Source organism: Mustela lutreola, chromosome 3, assembly GCF_030435805.1.
Source record: "Mustela lutreola isolate mMusLut2 chromosome 3, mMusLut2.pri, whole genome shotgun sequence".
NCBI lineage: Eukaryota > Metazoa > Chordata > Mammalia > Carnivora > Mustelidae > Mustela > Mustela lutreola.
In genome coordinates this window covers 111729869-111747531 of record NC_081292.1, presented here as the reverse complement: position 1 = coordinate 111747531, position 17663 = coordinate 111729869, and the positions used below count along the sequence as shown (strand labels likewise).

General features: G+C 37.2%; 1 protein-coding gene across 1 annotated transcript; it reads right to left on the bottom strand.

Moving 5' to 3' along the window:
- Nucleotides 1–3437: 3437 nt before the first annotated feature.
- LOC131826938 (hsc70-interacting protein-like) lies at nucleotides 3438–5080 on the bottom strand. Its single transcript, XM_059166681.1, has one exon. The coding sequence runs from the start codon at nucleotides 4988–4990 to the stop codon at nucleotides 3881–3883; it is 1110 nt and encodes a 369-aa protein (XP_059022664.1). The 5' UTR covers nucleotides 4991–5080; the 3' UTR covers nucleotides 3438–3880.
- Between the last annotated feature and the right edge of the window lie 12583 nt (nucleotides 5081–17663).

The following is a 17663-nucleotide window of genomic DNA, read 5'->3' as shown; positions in this document are numbered from 1 at the left end:
GACATTATTCAGAGCTAATGATGCATTATACATTTGATTATTAATTTTGTGTTTTTAAGTGAATATGAAAATTGGTTATGAAAATGGTCTTCATTGCTATGGGGATTTCCTTTCCATGATTTTCAATCAGAGTTACCAGATGATATAGTTTCTCCCTTGAAAGATTTAATTAGTTACACTTGTTGAAAAGTTTGACATAGTTCCTAGATGTTTTATATTTAAGGCTGTTTTATAATTAAATGTCATATTATAAAGGCCCTTCTTGCTCCTGAATTAACTTGTTAATGAATATTGAATTAAAAATCATAAAACTTAATACTAACTGGTGAATATTTCTTAAATCTTGACTAATAAACAGTTGGCATATGAACATTTTTATTGAAATATAGAGCATTTTTACTGGCGAATATATTTTTCTATTTAAAGTTTTTTATGCTGATATAATATAATTGGTTCCATTAAGCCATTATAATATAAATTGCATTCCCCTAAGGTCATTTTAGCCTTTACACATGGTTAAAGGCGTTCATCAGTTATATAAATTTGAGTGCTGTCAATGAATTTTACGATTGAGTAGGGAACTGCCCAGTAGACTGAAGAACTAAAAAAGCTGAGAAAAAGAAAATACGATTGACCCTTGAGCAATGCAGGGGGTCAGGGGTGCCAACCCCTTACACAGTTGAAAATCCACGTATAACTTTTGACTTCACAAAAACTTTACTAATAACCTGCAGTTGACTGGAGGCCTTACAGATAGCATAAACAGTATGTTAACATTATTTTGTATGTAATTATATACTGCGTTCTTACAATAAAGTAAGCTAGAGAAAAGAAAATAGTAAGAAAAGGAAGAGAAAATACATTTACTACTCTACTGTATTTATAAAAAAGAATTTGCATGTAAGTGAACCTGTGCAGTTGTTCAAGTTAACTGTAAGGGTGCCTGGGTGTCTCAGTGGGTTAAGCCTTTGCCTTTGGCTCAGGTCATGATCTCAGGGTCCTGGGATTGAGCCCACAGTCAGGCTCTCTGCTCAGGGGGAGCCTGCTTCCCCCCCTCTCTGCCTGCTTGTGATCTCTCTCTCTTTGACAAATAAATAAGTAAAATGTTAAAAAAAAAAAAAAACAGTTAACTGTAAGCTTACACCAGTCATGCATTTTTAAAATTGTCTCACCCATATTAAATAATTCAGTTCTTATAAAACTCTCTGAGAGTTTGATCCTATTATCATGCCCACAGTAGAGTTGAAGAAAGAGCCCTGAGAAGCTAGGTAATTTCCCCAGTGCCATAAAGGTAATAGGGAATTAAGCTAGAGTGTGAGCCCAGATAGTGTAGCTCTACCAGCCAGGCCCTGACTTAAACATTAACCCACAGAGCCTCTCTGTACAAATTAGTTTTAAGTAACTGGATTAGGCACTTGGAATCAAGTGACATGTAAAGTTGCAGACACAGAGGGACTAGATTTTTCATAACTTTAATTTGCAACCGGAAATCCATTTGACAGAAATTCTGATTCCTCTACTTAAATTTAACACTTTATTTTTTTTTAATTTTTTAAAGATTTTATTTATTTATTTGACAGACAGATCACAGTTAGGCAGAGAGGCAGGCAGAGAGCCTGGGCGGGGAGGGCGGGGAAGCAGGCTTCCCGCTGAGCAGAGAGCCTGACTTGGGGCTCAATCCCAGAACCCTGAGATCATGACCTGAGCTGAAGGCAGAGGCTTAACCCACTGAGCCACCCAGGTGCCACAAATTTAACACTTTAATAGAGCCATTCCAATAATCTGATTTGGTTCAATTTTGCTGCCACTGGGCATTAAACTCTTTAGAGATGTAGCTGGTTGCTTCTAAACTCCTGCCAGACAATTAATGCCAAAAAGGATAAGCCTTCTCATCCATACCACTGATGCTTTGTCTTCTTTTAAGAGCCTCATTGTTCTCGCATTTTTGTTAGAAGATGTATATTTTATTTAAAATATAAACCCTGGATTTCAGAGTGAACCTGGAACACACTCGTGACTGCTCTCTCTGGTTTCAGAAGGCCATCTTAAACCAGGAGGAATTTTACCTAAGGTGACTACAGTTTATAACACATTTGAGCTAAAAGAAAAGGAGGGGAAATGGTCCAAGTCAGCAGAGTGTATCAGTCCCACAGGCATGTTAAGAATGAAAACTGCTGTTTAAAAAAAAAAAAAAAATCCATTTGTAGATAAAAATATGTTTATTTGGGGGACCCTTAGGTGGCTCAGTCAGTTGTCTGTCTTCAACTCAAGTCATGATCTCAGGGTCCTGGGATTTAACTCCAAATCCAGCTCTCTGCTCAGCAGAAAGCCTGTTTCTCCTTCTGCCCTCCCCACGCTTATGCTCTCGCGTTCTGCCCTCCCCATGCTTACGCTCTCGCGCGCTCTCTCTCTCTCAAATAAGTAAATAAATAAACAAATAAATAAGTAAAATCTTTTAAAAAAATGTGTTATTTGTAATGAAAAGAACTACCAGTTACAAATAATACCAAAATACTGGTTTTTGAATAACCTTTGTATTTCCAAAATGTTGTTCTCCTATATTCTTCTCTATGAACAACAACAACAAAAGGTTAAAAAAGGAAAGAAAAATAAAAAAACACATCAGATATCATTTCTGTCATCAAAAACCTAGCATTCTCTTAGTTTTCCCTTTCCCTCATTTCCTTGCTTTGACGTGAGAGCCATTAGGAAACCTGGGGGTTCACTTTGAAAATGAAGGTAGAAGGTAGCCACTTTCTCCTAGTTCCCTTCCCCAGCTCCCCAGCCCAAGGTGTGATCCTGTCTTTTCTAGAGCATAGCCATGGCCACCACTGTATGCAAATCTCCATGGCTTTCACTCTTGACCTCCCCCACTGTGCTCCACCACACACTCTACAGAACTTTAAGTTAGAAATGAGATCATATATATCACCTGCCTGCTTAAAGCCTAGTTTAGTGAGAAACAGAAAGCTGGGTCCATTCCCACAGACCTTAGTATAAAATCCAAATTCCTTTTCAAGGCCTGATTGACTGAATCATCTTGCCTTTTTTCTAACTGCATCTCCTTTTTTTTTTTTTTTTTTAATTCCACTTCCCCTTCCTACCCCATGCTTAACTTCTTTTTTTTTTTTTTTTTGGAAATAATGCAAAACATTTATTTTCTATATCAGACAAGAACACAGCTAAGTAATCCAAGTCTACTGCAGCATTATAAAAATCATCCCTTCACCACAGTGTAAGATTTAAATGCATCTGCACAAGGGTGCACACTATATAAAAGAAGTAAGGTTGTTGCTGCCCTGCCAAGCACTTCTGGTCCCTACCCAGGTCCGACTGCAATACTGGTGGTCCCAATGGTTCTATCAAAATAAATTGTGTTTAAAAAATAAAGCATTTAAAAAGACAAGTCAAAATGCCTCAGAAACCGTATCTCCAACTCAAACTTCATCTATTTTAATGTATTATTTGCCTCCTACTAATAAACCTTTATTTCACTCGTTATAACTGAGCAATGAATCTTCCACACTCAAATATCTTCCTTGCCCAATTAATCCAAAGGAAAAAAACTGAAATGATTAGTAAAGAAGAATGTAGGGACTAACACACCCTTTTAATATGTTTTTAAATATTTTTAAGGTTTAAAAAGTGTTTAAAGTTTGTAGTTCCTAGTAGGAAAATATTATCTGAATGAATACCCTAATGGCAAACCATTGTAGAATGTTTCAGTTGCATGGGGAGCAGAGGGGTAGGGATTCTCTTCACAGCACCCCAGCTTTCTTCATGAGAAGGTCGGAGGTACACTGGTTTGTATTATTGCGATATCCATTAGGTGATCGAAGTTGCTTTTCCTTCAGCAAGGGCTTTATTTGTCAGAAGGGCATTATGCTTGACCTCCAAATTTGGCTGACAATTTACTGATGAGATTCATAACCTTTGGGTTGCTCTGATATTTTGACATATTCGCTGGGTTCTGGGCCACATCCTGGAAGGCCACCATAACTTCTGGATCCTGCATGGCTGCAAGAACTTCCGGATCACTAAGAATTTCATTGAGCCCAGGCATTCCTGCCATTCCAGGCATCCCCCCTGCCATTCCAGGCATTCCTCCAGGAAAATTACCCGGCATTCCCCCAGGAAAGCCACCTGGGAAAGAGCCATACTGAGCTCCTGATTGTTGTCTGGCTTCTTCCTCCCTCTGGGCTCTCTCGTGTTCTTCCCGAGCCTTCTTAACCCTTTCTATTCTTTCTTTGATCTCTCGCTCTTCACGTTTTCGCTCGTATTTTCTCCGATGTTCAGCAATTTTCTGGGCCCTCGGTTGAACTTCTTTCAGCATCGCACTAGCATCTTCATCATAATCCAGTTTGCAAGCAAGGGCAAGATCATGTGCTGCTTCTTCCCAATGGCCCAGAAGTCTATGTGCTTTCCCGCGCCACTTATAAGGCTGAGCTGAATCAGGATTTATTTCAATAGCTCTGTCACAGTCTCGAATGGCAGCATTTGGCTTCTGTAATTTGATGAAGACACTGGCTCTCTTGGCATACAGAATGGCCAAGCGAGGATTTAGTTTGATGGCATCTGTGAACAAGTCAATGGCTTTCTGTAGTTCACCATCATTTAGGGCATCAATGGCAGCCACTTTTTTATCATTTGCCTGATCCATCATTTCCTCGGTTATCTCTGCATTTTTATCTCCCATTTCTTGAGGGGCATCGGTATCTGGTTCAATCACACCTTCATTGTCAATTTCTAGATCACTCTCCTCACTTGATGGTTCATCTGTCTTTATGTTTTCCTCCGCCTTCTTACTATCTGGTTTTTCTTCCTTGATACTGTCTTCTGATTTAGTTTTATGAGTGGCAGGTGGTATTTTACCCCCCATGCTCTCCACCCACTCCCGCAGGAAACGCATTTCCTCGGTGTGCAGAACGCTCGGATCCTGCTTACACATTTTCACGAAAGCCCGAAGCTCGCTCACTTTGCGGGGGTCCATGGTCCAGAGGCAGTGGCAGGCGGCAGGCGCGGCTGGGGTTGCGACCCGATTCCAGGCGCGGGTACTAGCTCAGCGTGATCGTGTAGAAGGGGGTCCATGCTTAACTTCTTTACAGTTATATGGTACTCCTCCTAGTTCTCCAATGAGGCTATTCATTCTCTTGTCTAGGGTCTTCACACTTTCCCCTCTCTTATCTGCAGTGCTCTGTCCAAGCCCTTCAAATGCTTACCTCAGTCTTATTCAGTTTTGAGGTAGATCCACTCAGGATCACCTCCTCAGAGAAAGCTTTACTGGGGAGTCTTTTAAAAGAAGGACCCTAAATTCCTTCCTGCTACCATGCTATTTATTCCCTTCATGGCAACTGAGACCATCTTCATTCTCCTCCTTCCTTCTTTGATTATGTGTGTTGTCCACTCCGCTAGACTGTAAACCTCACCAGAGCAGGGTCCCCTTCTGCCTCATTTGGGCTGTGCTGAACTAAAAACTTGGCATATACAAGGAGAAGGGTAAAAGTCATTTGAATAATGAAATTTGTGGTGAGGTAGATCAAAAGGAATGGCCCGTGACTGAGACCAGGGTTGATGAACATGTTCTCTGCATATTCATTAGAATCAAGACAGGCTGGAGGAAGGCATATTGGACCTGAACCCCCTACATGTAATAAATGATGAGGACACATAGAAGAATGACTTCATGTGTATGTGTGTGTGATATTCAGTTTTATACTCTCATGAACATGTACACTGTATTTGATAGTCTTCAAATTTAGTCATAACATAGCCATAATTAAAATAGGAAAATAGTTATAAAAGTAAAAAAATTTTTAAAATAAATTTATACAGTTCTGAGTGTTCAGAAGTTGAAAATTTAAATAATGATCCTTGATCTTCGTGTCAGATTAACTAAAGATATATTATGTGACGTGGCTGTCAAATTACATGGTTAAGTAGTCTGTATAATTGAAATGCTTATACATAATTTGTGTATCATCATTTGAGGTGATAAATCTATAGTAGCAACTGAAATAATTTTAGATAAAAGTGAACTTGTCTTTTTGGAAGTTAAAATAATTAAGTAGTAAAATATGGCAATGTAATACAGGTTATATTTATATGGCATTTTCCTTTCATTTAAAGTCCAGTAAACCTATTTCAGAAACCTTTAAAAGTACCAAAATGTGTGATTAACTTACATCAAAATGGCCATTGTTTGTAAGTGGTTTTCCTTTCAATTTGGGCTGGGCCTTGAGTTTGAAGTAATTACCACAAAACTCAATTAAGACTTAGCAAGGTTTTAAGGAGGAGATCATTGCATTCATGTTCTTTTCAGAATTCCAATATCGTGTACAGACCCTCCCCAAGGTTTCATCTCATAAACCTTTTTTGGATATAATTATGTAGGGAGTATAAGAATCTTTGCAAACTACTCCAAGAACATGGTCATGACTTTATTCTAACTGCCAATCAGATCTGAAGAGCAACTTATTTAATGATCAAAAGCTGTAAAACTAACAAGGAAATTACCAAATCCATCATTTAACTACAGAAAGGCAAATGATACAAATAAATAGCATGATTAAATAGTAAGAGGTACTGAGACTCTAGGCATTTAAGAGTTTCGGCAAAACATCTAAAGCTGAGCTTTACAAATGCATTGCCATAGGACAGACTTTCTAATTGCCTTTAAGGATTTTGGGGGGGAAATGTGTCAAAAGCTCATTGAAGTGTAAACTTATTTGGATGAATTTTATGGTATGCAAATTATACTTCGGTTAAAACTGCCAGAACATTTTTCCAGCTTCATCTGTATTCTACAACTTCACCTTTGTACGCTCTATGCCCTAGATACTATCTTCCATACTCACCATGGCTTTCACTTCCCAGCCTTCTCTTCAACCCAAATTCCATCACCTATTTAAATAATTGGTTCTTAGGACACCTGTATGGCTCAGGGGGTTAAAGTTTGTGCCTTCAGCTCAGGTCATGATCCCAGGGTCCTGGAATCAAGGCCTGCATCAGGCTCTCTGCTCCGTGGGGAGCCTGCTTCCGTTCTCTCTCTGCCTGCCTCTCTGCCTACTTGTGATCGCTGTCTGTCAAATAAATAAATAAAAACATCATAAATAAATAAATAAATACATAAATACATAAATGGTTCTTTTCAAGGACCTTGCACTTGATGTAACCTCTCCACTATTAAGCAAGGGTTTCTATAACTTGGTAAAACTTTACTTCGTGATTTCTCCTCTTCTTCTATGTTTCTTCCTTCTTTCTTCTATTATTGTATTTCTGTCCCTGTAATCCATTTGTTCTCTCAAAATGTTATCCTTCCTAACGTGTTTAGATAGTAAAAGTCTGCAATTCCTTCCCATTGCCCTTACTTTTGAATGGAAATTAGTTATGAAACACTTTCTTAATGCTGAAATTAGTAGGAACTGCCGTTAATCTTGTTCTTGTAGAAAGGGCCAGAGAGATAATCTTGTCTCGTCCTGGGGTGTTCTCTCTCACTACTGGTCCAAGACTGTGCTCCTTGAGTGCAGAGGTTGTCTCTGTCAGAAAGACGTGGCAAAAAGCCAAGATTGACCCTTCTAGTACATTGATTCCAGATTCTTCCAGACCTTACACCATAAATCTTGCATTCATACTCAGAACCATGTTTCTTAATAAAAAAATCTTTCCTTGACCCCTTTCCCCATTCTTCTTCTTCTTTCCTTTCTTCTCTTCTTTCCTTTATCAATAGCACACCACCAATATTATATACACTTCCTCATCTGTCAGCTTCAAGCTGGCTTTTTTCTGTGTCACTGTTGGACACTTCTGCAGAAAGGCCATATATATAATCTCGTAATGGTTAAGTTGTATGGTTAACAATCAACCCTTTTGTCTATCAAAATACATTGCTTCTCACATTTTGTTTGACCCAAATAAATATTTAGAATTTGTAGTAATTGAGCTCTAAAGTCCCTGTGACATTTTCAGACTTGCTTATCTTCAATGGCAAGCAAAATTCAGCCTAAGTTGATGGTGAATTGATTAATTCAAATCCAAAGATACTTAGTAACAACCACCTGCCATATAAATGGTATAGCAAGAATAAAGCAATAAGTGAATAAACCAAACAGCAGTTCTCCCTAAAAAGATTATGATGTAGTGGTAAAAACAAGCATAAAGTAAATTGTATTACAAACCAGATTGTGATGATACAAGACTGAGAGCTACATACTAGGAGAATAGTTATTCTGCCTGGTGTGGGGGGGGGGATTTGATGGTGGCAGTGGATGTTTTATATTTCTTTTTCTCCTTTCTTTTTCTTTTTTAGCATTGTTGCAGTTTGCATTAATCACATTTCTCTATTTATGAAACAGTATCTTTATGGATCTCTGCAAATTTCTCTTAGACTTTATGTATTTATTTACTCCCTGTAGCTTCACTCTCTACTGAGAAAAGTTTTATAAACAAGATCGTTTATGAACCAGGCCTGGTGGGATGAACTGAATGAACTAGCCCACATTTAGAGGGAGTGAAGGATGCTCCAGAAGGAGAGAGAAGGTGAACAGAGGAACTAAGAACTGGTTGCTACTTATGTCTGGAGGTAGCGACGGCATATGTATCTGGAAAGGTTGTTGCAGCCCAGTGGTAAAGGGCTCAGATACATTTAATATCATTTGAACAGAGATATAGTAAATCTATCTGAGTAACTGAACTAGGGGAGATTAGTTTGTAGGTGATCCATTATTGAAATCATAATCGCCATGAAGATTTTAAGTAATATTTCCCACTGGGACAGCAGTTTGGACTAAAGCAGTAGTCTACTTGCAACTAATTTTTTTTTTTCTCACATACTGATCCTATAGGCTTTTTAGTATAATTCTTTTTTTTTTTTAATGCTCATGTTTTCTCTGTACACACTACTAGAGCTTTTGGTTGCTTTCAGAAGTGTAAGAGTGAAGTTTATCATTGTAATCATTCCTAGTACTAAATCATAATGAATCAAGTTGTAGACTGGCAGATTCAACTTCTTTAATTTACCGTGTATCTTTTATGACTTTTCCTCCTCCTTTTTCCTCCTTTCCCCTTCCTCCTCTCTGTCTTCTTCCTTCTTCCCTTATACTTTTACATTTTATAACAACCACAATCACAAGTGATGTTCCCTAGTATCTGTTTTCCTATAAACTGTCTTTTCCTTTCTTTCTCTGAATTAGTCACTACCAGGGTGAATAGCGAACAAAACTGCATTAATTATTAATGCTCCTGTACCAAAGCTAATTAGTTTTCTTTTGTTGCACAACTTAAATAGACTGAAGTTTTATAAAAAGAAACAGCATTTTCTGTAAAACTGACACATGTATCAACATATAATCAGAGTTTGGACATATTAACAATATAGCTTTCAACACAATCACACAGAGAAACTGGAGAGGGAGAAGCTAAATCTTCTGTGATGTCGTTCCTTTAAAATCCAATTTGAAATGTGAGAAACAGTTACTTGAAGATGTGTGTCTGCCTGTCTGTCTGTCTACTTATCTACCTAGCTCTCCCTCTTCAATCTCCCTCTATCTAAGCACCTTCCTGATTTTAAATTTTCTTGTGATTCTCTAATCTCCTGGTTTCCACATGTTATATTTATCAATAGCTGAGATATTTGTTCAGTTTTCTTCATTATTGTAAATAAATTTAAATTATTCTTTCTTATTCTAAAAAATTATGGTTTTTATGCCCAATAGTTACCTGATGACTTCCTTTTATTAATATCCTTTTCCCCATTCAACTATGAGGAAGTATGTAAAGTAATACTCCTTTTACTTTTTCTTCCCAGCATTGTTTTAAATAAAAGAGCCTTGACTACTTTTGATCTGGGACTCTCTCTGGTCAGAGTTCAGGCTTCCCTTTGAAGTTAACCTCTTGTGTTTTGGAGGAGAGAGTTTCTACTTCTTTCTCATATTCTCTGACCTCAGCCTAGCCTTCAGTAATGCATTGAATTTACTGTCTCTACCACCACTGTCACTGACACTTCATCATGGCTTCTCTTGCTCTGTGGAGGACTCAAAGTCTTCATTATTCTCAAAATATTTTAGTAGGTTTTATTAGGACTTAACATTTATAAATAGCAAACAGCCAATGGCATGTCTGTTCCATGTGTTATATAATATACTTTCTGTACATCAAAGGATATGTTGAACTTTTATGATGCCGCCATAAATGGATAACAGGTAAGACCAAATCACAGTTCCAGAGGCTAGATTAAATTATTAGAAAATATTAAAAGAAGAAAGAGAAAATGTATTATGGACAAGACATTATAGGTCTGATGAATGTAAATAAATTATCTGGGGCTAGAATAAGTCATGCAAATACAAGGAAAATAAACTAGAGGGAAGGAAGCATTCTGAGAACTTTTTGGAGATCAGCATGGGAAGAATAGAGAAAAAGGTAGCAGGCGAGAGGAATGGTATGGTGGCTTCATAATGACAATTCATTTGACCTCATATGACTATGACACCATTATAAACTATATAAACTACATTATACCTATATAAACTATATATAAATGTATATATTTATATATAAACTATTTTTTAAACTATATATAAAATATATATAAGCTATAAATATATATAAACTATATATATAAACTATATAAATACCGTTATAGTTTGTAAACACCATTATAAACTATAATGACATTCAATGACTTCATAATGAGTATAACACCAAAAGACAGTGCCTGACTATGCTATGTCCACAGATGGGCAGGGATCTCACTGGAGCAGAAACAAAGAATGGGCCATAGGGGTATACAGGAACAGATCACTAGCACATTTGAAAAGAAAACCAGGTCAAATATAACAGATACAATTCCAAAAACATGGCCAAAAGACTGACTTATACAGCATAAAGCTATAGTGGAAGAAGGGGTACATATATAATCATAGTGAAGGAAATAAAGACGTGTCGATGAACAGGAACTTTTGAGGTCCTCATAGAACTACTGTGAGTCCCCAGAGTGGAAGTACATTCTTCTGCAATCTGCTCACAGTTTCATCTGGCTTTACTTGTTTACAGTCAATAAAATGCTAGCCATCTGCCTTAGGACAAGGTAGCCTTCCCCAGTTCCCTGTTCAGAGCTCCCCAGTGGGAAATTTTGAACCTGAGATACATTAATGTCAGCCTCCTATGGAGAACCTACACTAACTCCTGCTGCTGTGGCTTCCAGATCCAACCTAGGTCCCTTTGTGTTATGTTATCCAGAAGCAGTGTCTGTTGCTTGAACCCAAAGAACCACAATTAAGACTGCCCTCCCCACCCCACAAAAACTGAGACTTCAGCACCCAGGTGACTGAGAAGCATCTGAAAAATGAATAGCAGGTTTCAGATCCATTATAACAGCAGATACAAGAGATGTTTAAAGGAAGAATGAGCATTTGATGACTAAATTGTTTCAGTGAGGAAAACAGTAAAGAAAAAGACAAAAGCAATTAAGAAGAGTTTTAAAATTGAGGCTATCCAAAGGAGGCAGTCCTATCACTAATTACCACCTCAACAATTCCACAAGTAAGGAGGGACTCCTGGCTCCTCTCCCTCTCCAGTTTTACTTTTCCTTACAGCCACGATTTCAACGACACCGAGCAATTTCTGTTCTCTGAATATTCCATGCCCTTGAACACCTATGTATTTGCACCCAAGCAAGTTCTCCCTCACTGGAGTGTCTCTTTCTTCTTTGTTTGTCCTTTACTTCTTAGATTAGTTGTCACTCTGTGACCCATCACAAACAGTAAGACTGACTGCAGAGGGTGCCTGGGTGGTTCAGTGGGTTAAAGCCCCTCTGCCCTGCATTGGGCTCTCTGCTCAGCGGGGAGCCTGCTTCCTCCTCTCTCTCTGCCTACTGGTGATCTCTGTCTGTCAAATAAATAAATAAAATCTTAAAAAAAAAAATGACCAATTGCTTTCTTTGTACAGTCCCTGGAACCTGTGCCTCGTACTCCATTTATCAAATGGCAGTCTACACTTTAGTTGTATCTCTCTTCTCTACTCCACTGAGAGTTCCTACAAAGGAGGCTATGACTTATTCTTCATGGCATCCCTGGTACTTAGTACAGTCAGAGTGAGTAACCCTTCGTTTAGTTATTATTATTACATGGATGAACAAATAAGTGATTATTTTACCCTTCAGGTTTCTCGATGTCAAAATGTGATAACATGTACACGTGGATGTTCAAACCTTTAGTTTAAAAAAATCAATAAACTAAAAGTGGTACTGTCCTATCATATTTCTATTATATTTTGGCTATAAACTCAAATGAAGATGTGGATGAATTCTTATTGTCTATTTATACAATATGATTAGTGCTTTAATATAAGTGTCTGTTCCTTTATACACAAAGCCGAATTTTATCCTGTGCATATAATTTGCATAGTATGCATGTGCTTGCAAATCATCATGTATCTTGTCTTCCTTTAATCTACTCACGAGTTGTATGACTATCTGTGTGTATGTGTTCATGTGTGTGCACATGCATGTGTGCACTTTGGTCTCCACATGGGAGTGGATTTTAAGAAGCAATTGTCAAGCAGTGAAGACCAGACTGACTCTCTGCCTATTTCTGTGACAACTTAATCATCAATCTCATCATTTCCTTCTTGATTAGCCATACTCCTCATCCCCATCTTCTCAAGAAATATCACTCCATGTTTCTGTTCTGCCTCTTTATTCCCTCATCTTCTCTCCATCTTTATGAGACTAAGTTGGGCTTTATTTAGGAGAGTGATTTTATTTGTGTTAGACCAAGCTAAAAAAACCAATTATCTAAAGATTCTAGGTTTTATTACCGTTATTGTTGTTAACTTGCAATCTTATGCTTTTGTTTTGGCTCTGCACAATCTAGTGGTTAGCATATATGTATAAAATAGAAAATGGAATTTTTTTTCCAAAATTTTTTGTATTAAAATATAATGTATTATTTGCCTCAGAGGTACAGGCCTATGAATTATCAGGTTTATACACTTCATAGCACTCACCATAGCACATACCCTCCCCAATGTCCATAACCCAACCACCCCTCCATATGCCCCTCTCCCCAGCAACCCTCAGTTTGTTTTGTGAGATTAAGAGTCTCTTATGGTTTGTCTCCCTCCTGATCCCATTTTGTTTCATTTTTTCTTCTCTACTCCCCAAACCACCCACTTTGCCTCTCAAATTCTTCATATCAGGAAAATCATATGATAATTGTCTTAGAAAAGGGAATTATTAATACACTTGAAAAAGTGCATTAAAACTCTGGATAGAAGATGTGAAGTAAATGTGATTACTATATAAGGTAGCATGGTATTCACCAATTACATGAGAAAATTACCTAGGGAGAAAATTGAAAATGACCATTTTCCAGACTAAGTCTCAAAAATACTATGAAGCAGTAGAATTTATATTGGGTACTTCCATGACTGACTTTTTACATCTATCCCTCCCCTTTCATATAACCAGTGTCCTCTGGGTACCTCATTTTCCCCTTCTCCCACCCTGTTAAAACCTACTGTACTGAGAATTATCCACCACGGCATGTTCACTTTCCAGGATACAACTCCCAATCTTCTGTAACTCAGAATCTCAGCACTCAGGCTATCTTTGCTATCTATATCTGTGCTTGATACTATCATATGCTGTCCCTTACTTCCATTTACCCATTATACTATTTCCATATATTCACTTTTAATACATTCATAATATCTGAAATGCCCTTAACTCCTTAGCAAATGACCATTTTTCTTTGTGTCTCATTTCCTCTGAGAGCACATGCTCCAGAAATACTCTTCCAATGCCAGAACAGTTTTACAAGTTGAATTACATCCATTGTCTACTTTATCAAATCCAATATTGTACTTACCACAGTGGGTTTATTTTTGTGTACAATTTTTATATTAGACTGAAAAGCTGCTAGATTGAAATTCATTATCCTTCCCTGTTTCCTTTGCAATGTTACTTTGTGGTATCTGCCCTCTTCGACTCTGAGTTCAACCATGTGAAATCACTTTGGCCAATAACATGCTCGCACATAGGATGCAAGCAGAGGTTTGAAATGGACTTGCACACTGAAGCTTATTTGTTCTTGCCTTTTGACAAGAGATGACATGAGAACCTGCCTAGTCTAGCTTGCTGGAGGATGAAAGACATTTAGAGCAGAACCATATTGTCCCGGTTATCTCCTCCATGGCCATCTTGGACAAGCTGATAAACAGCTGACCAGCAGATATGTTTGCTACACAATATTATTATAGCAATCAATAAACAATATCATTGCTCTGACTCCACCCTCTGAGCTACTAGGGAGTGAGGACCGTATGCCTTCAGTAACTCTGTTTCTTTCATACATAGCACTGTAGTTGACCTAATATGTTTCAGTTGAATTGAACTTATTAATCCCATTGTTTTCCCTTTCCCAAAGGAAGTGAATCCTATATATTCTTTCTAATAGGTAAATTAAAATTTAGTCTCCTGCTTAAAGAGATTCTAAACAAAAATAAAGATATTGGAAAGAGAATTATGTTATCTCCCTAAAGTAATCAACATAGGCACATGACTAATTTACATACCTCTATAGCCAATCTGAAGCTTGCCAAGGGAGTCAAAATTATATACTTTTTTTCCTCAGTGGTCTTAATGTAATGTTCTGCATTCTCTAAAACCAGTTGTTAGAATTGTGCCTGTTTGGGGGTGGAGGAGACAAACCTTATAAACAGTATCAGTGTTCTTTTTTCATCCTTCTTGTAGTGAACATATCAGGCTCTTTCCATTTTCAGTGTAAACTGCATGTGTAAATTTTCTCTCCTGTTTTAAGTGCTTGATAAGCTACTGTTTTTCATGTACATTTTTAGAATTAAAATTATGTATAAATGTGCAAGCTGTCAGGTAAAACCACATAGGTAAATCTCTCACTTTTATATATCTAATGAAAACCACACACTTAAGATATGGATGTAGAAAGATTAGGAATTCCAGGATTCAGCTATTTGGAAAGATTGCTCTGACCCCCCTTACAAAGGACTTCTCTTCCAAGCTTTGAAAGAATCAATCTATGTAAGGATATTTCTCTAAGCTGCTAGTGCAAAAGTAATAAACATCAAGCTTACAGACGAGTGTGGAAACTGAATGGCTTTGCTTTTCTTCCAGGGATTTAATTTATTTTTAATATCACAGGTGGCTTGAGGCAAGGTGTAATCATCTGTCACTCTTCAGTTAAATCATATCCCCTCACTTCTGAAATACTCTTTGATCTCCCTACCTGTAAATCACATTCTACTTTCTTTGTCATAGACTGTAGTATATAGATATAATAATGACATTATAAATTGCCTAAGAAGGTGGGGAGTACATCCATTTAAAAGATGATTGAGGGACAAACACATGCAAATATTAGCTCAGACATTCTCTATTTTTTAATGTTTTTTCTTCTTTTCTTACTTAGTTACCAGAAAATAGAAATTACATAAAATAGAGGTCAAAGGAAGTATTTAATTTAAGATGGACCAGGCATTCTATTTATTTATTTATTTATTTTACTGGCTTTGTATTTTAGGCAATGTTGATTCCTTAAGCCCACAACCCTCTGTTTGGAATATAAAGCTTTAAATGTTCTGATTATCAATTGGGCAGATGCTTATCCAAACTAAAGCTTTCTAGATGTATACTACTTTAATAATATTTTGGTTTGTAGTAACAAATCTTAGTTCACACAAATTTCCTAAGGGAGACACTAGATAGAATAGGTACTACTAGTTTATGTTAGAAAAAAATGATAGGTGGAATGATAATTTTTGTTATTCCTAGATAAAAGGGTACTTTTGCTTCTCCCAGTCAATGTAATCATTAAATAGTTCATAAGAAATTTAAATATTGCAAAAAGATGTCAGTCCTCACAGAGGAAGGTCATAGATGTGAACATTTCTGAGAAACTTAACCTTTGAAAAATTTTAACATCGCAATTATAACAATAACAATAAAGTATACATTATATAACATATATGATTACAAAAGGAGCAGGAATTGATAAAATTCAAACAAAATAAGTCAACATGAAAACGCTCTTGACTAAGGGAATCTGAACTTCTGGAAAGAGGAATGGTGAAGTAGAAGGAAGGTCTTCTATTTCCGTGAGGGAGGAGATCTGGAGAGAAAAGGAAAAGTCATATTCAATCCTTGTTTGCCTCCACTATTCTTAAGGACAAATAATCTTGAATTTGGTATCATCCTGTTGAATGATTTTTTTTTCAAAGATTTATTTATTTACTTGAAATTGAGAGAAAGCACAAGCAGGGGGAGAGGCAGAGGGGAAAGGAAAAGCAGGCTCTCTGGTGATCTGGGAGCCCCATGTGGGGCTGGATCCCAGGACCTGGAGATCATGGGGAGAAGGGAGATGCTTACCCATCTGAGCCCTCCAGTGCCCCATGTTGAATGATTTTAAATGCCGGGGTTCTTTGTCACATCATGGTTTGCTTCTTTTCTCTAATAGGAATAATAATCATTCACAAAGAAAATTTGTAGTTTTGAGTGGGTTCGGAACAACTAATTACTATGAGTTTAAGAGAAGACCTATAATACTGATCCAAACCAACAAAATGGCATAGGAAGAGTGAACTGAAACAACTTTATTAATTTCTAAAATTTGGCACAATCAGACTGAAACTGTTCCTGTAGTTGCTGTGAGCCGACTGGATTTGGCAGTTTGGCCATCCTGGCTTTGGAAAGGAACCACATATTTGTGTTTATCAAGTCCTTAATTTGAAAATTTCTATTTATGACTCTTATGGTTGACAAGTCAACACTGAAAACCACAAATAGGACTCAGTCTGAGATCTCTGCCTCACATGGAATGGACTTGAGAGTCTCATAGCCAAAGGCCCCAACCTGAACAGTTGTTTACAGACTCATTATATGATTCTGATCTGGGAAATACAACCATATGGTACTCATATAAAGCAGTGCGCAGATTCATTATCCAACCCCAAAACTTTTGTCTTCCATAGATGTCTTACCTTAAGAATACCTGGCTTTGAGGTGGTATCATTCTTTTTTATTTTGCCTTTTGAGCTTTGTAACACATTTATAAGACAATAATAAGAATATACATAATTATAACTGTCTAACTTGAGAAAATTAAGTAGTCAATGCCTTGACCAAGGAAAGAAGTTCTCTAATCTATCATAAGGTTCTGCTGAATAGTGACCTTCTCCCACCATTGTTAACATCTAATTGGTAATGGAATATTAAGAACATTGCTTGTAATGGTGGATTGCAAGACAATCCTGAACAAATGGTCAGCAAAATATACAGTTTTCTGTTTTCTTAAAGACAGTACAGCATTTTACATGACCAATGGACTAGTTGTTAGGATATTTGCTACAGTGTAGTATTTCATTGTGCTCCATTAGATAGATCCATGGTACTTTCAGGTTATTCTGTAGGTAATACTTATCTTTCCTATAAGTGGTATTCTTTTTTTTTTTTTAATTTTTAATTTTTTATAAACATATATATTTTATCCCCAGGGGTACAGGTGTGTGAATCACCAGGTTTACACACTTCACAGCACTCACCAAAGCACATACCCTCCCCAATGTCCATAATCCCACCCCCTTCTCCCAAATCCCCTCCCCCCACCAACACTCAGTTTGTTTTGTGAGATTAA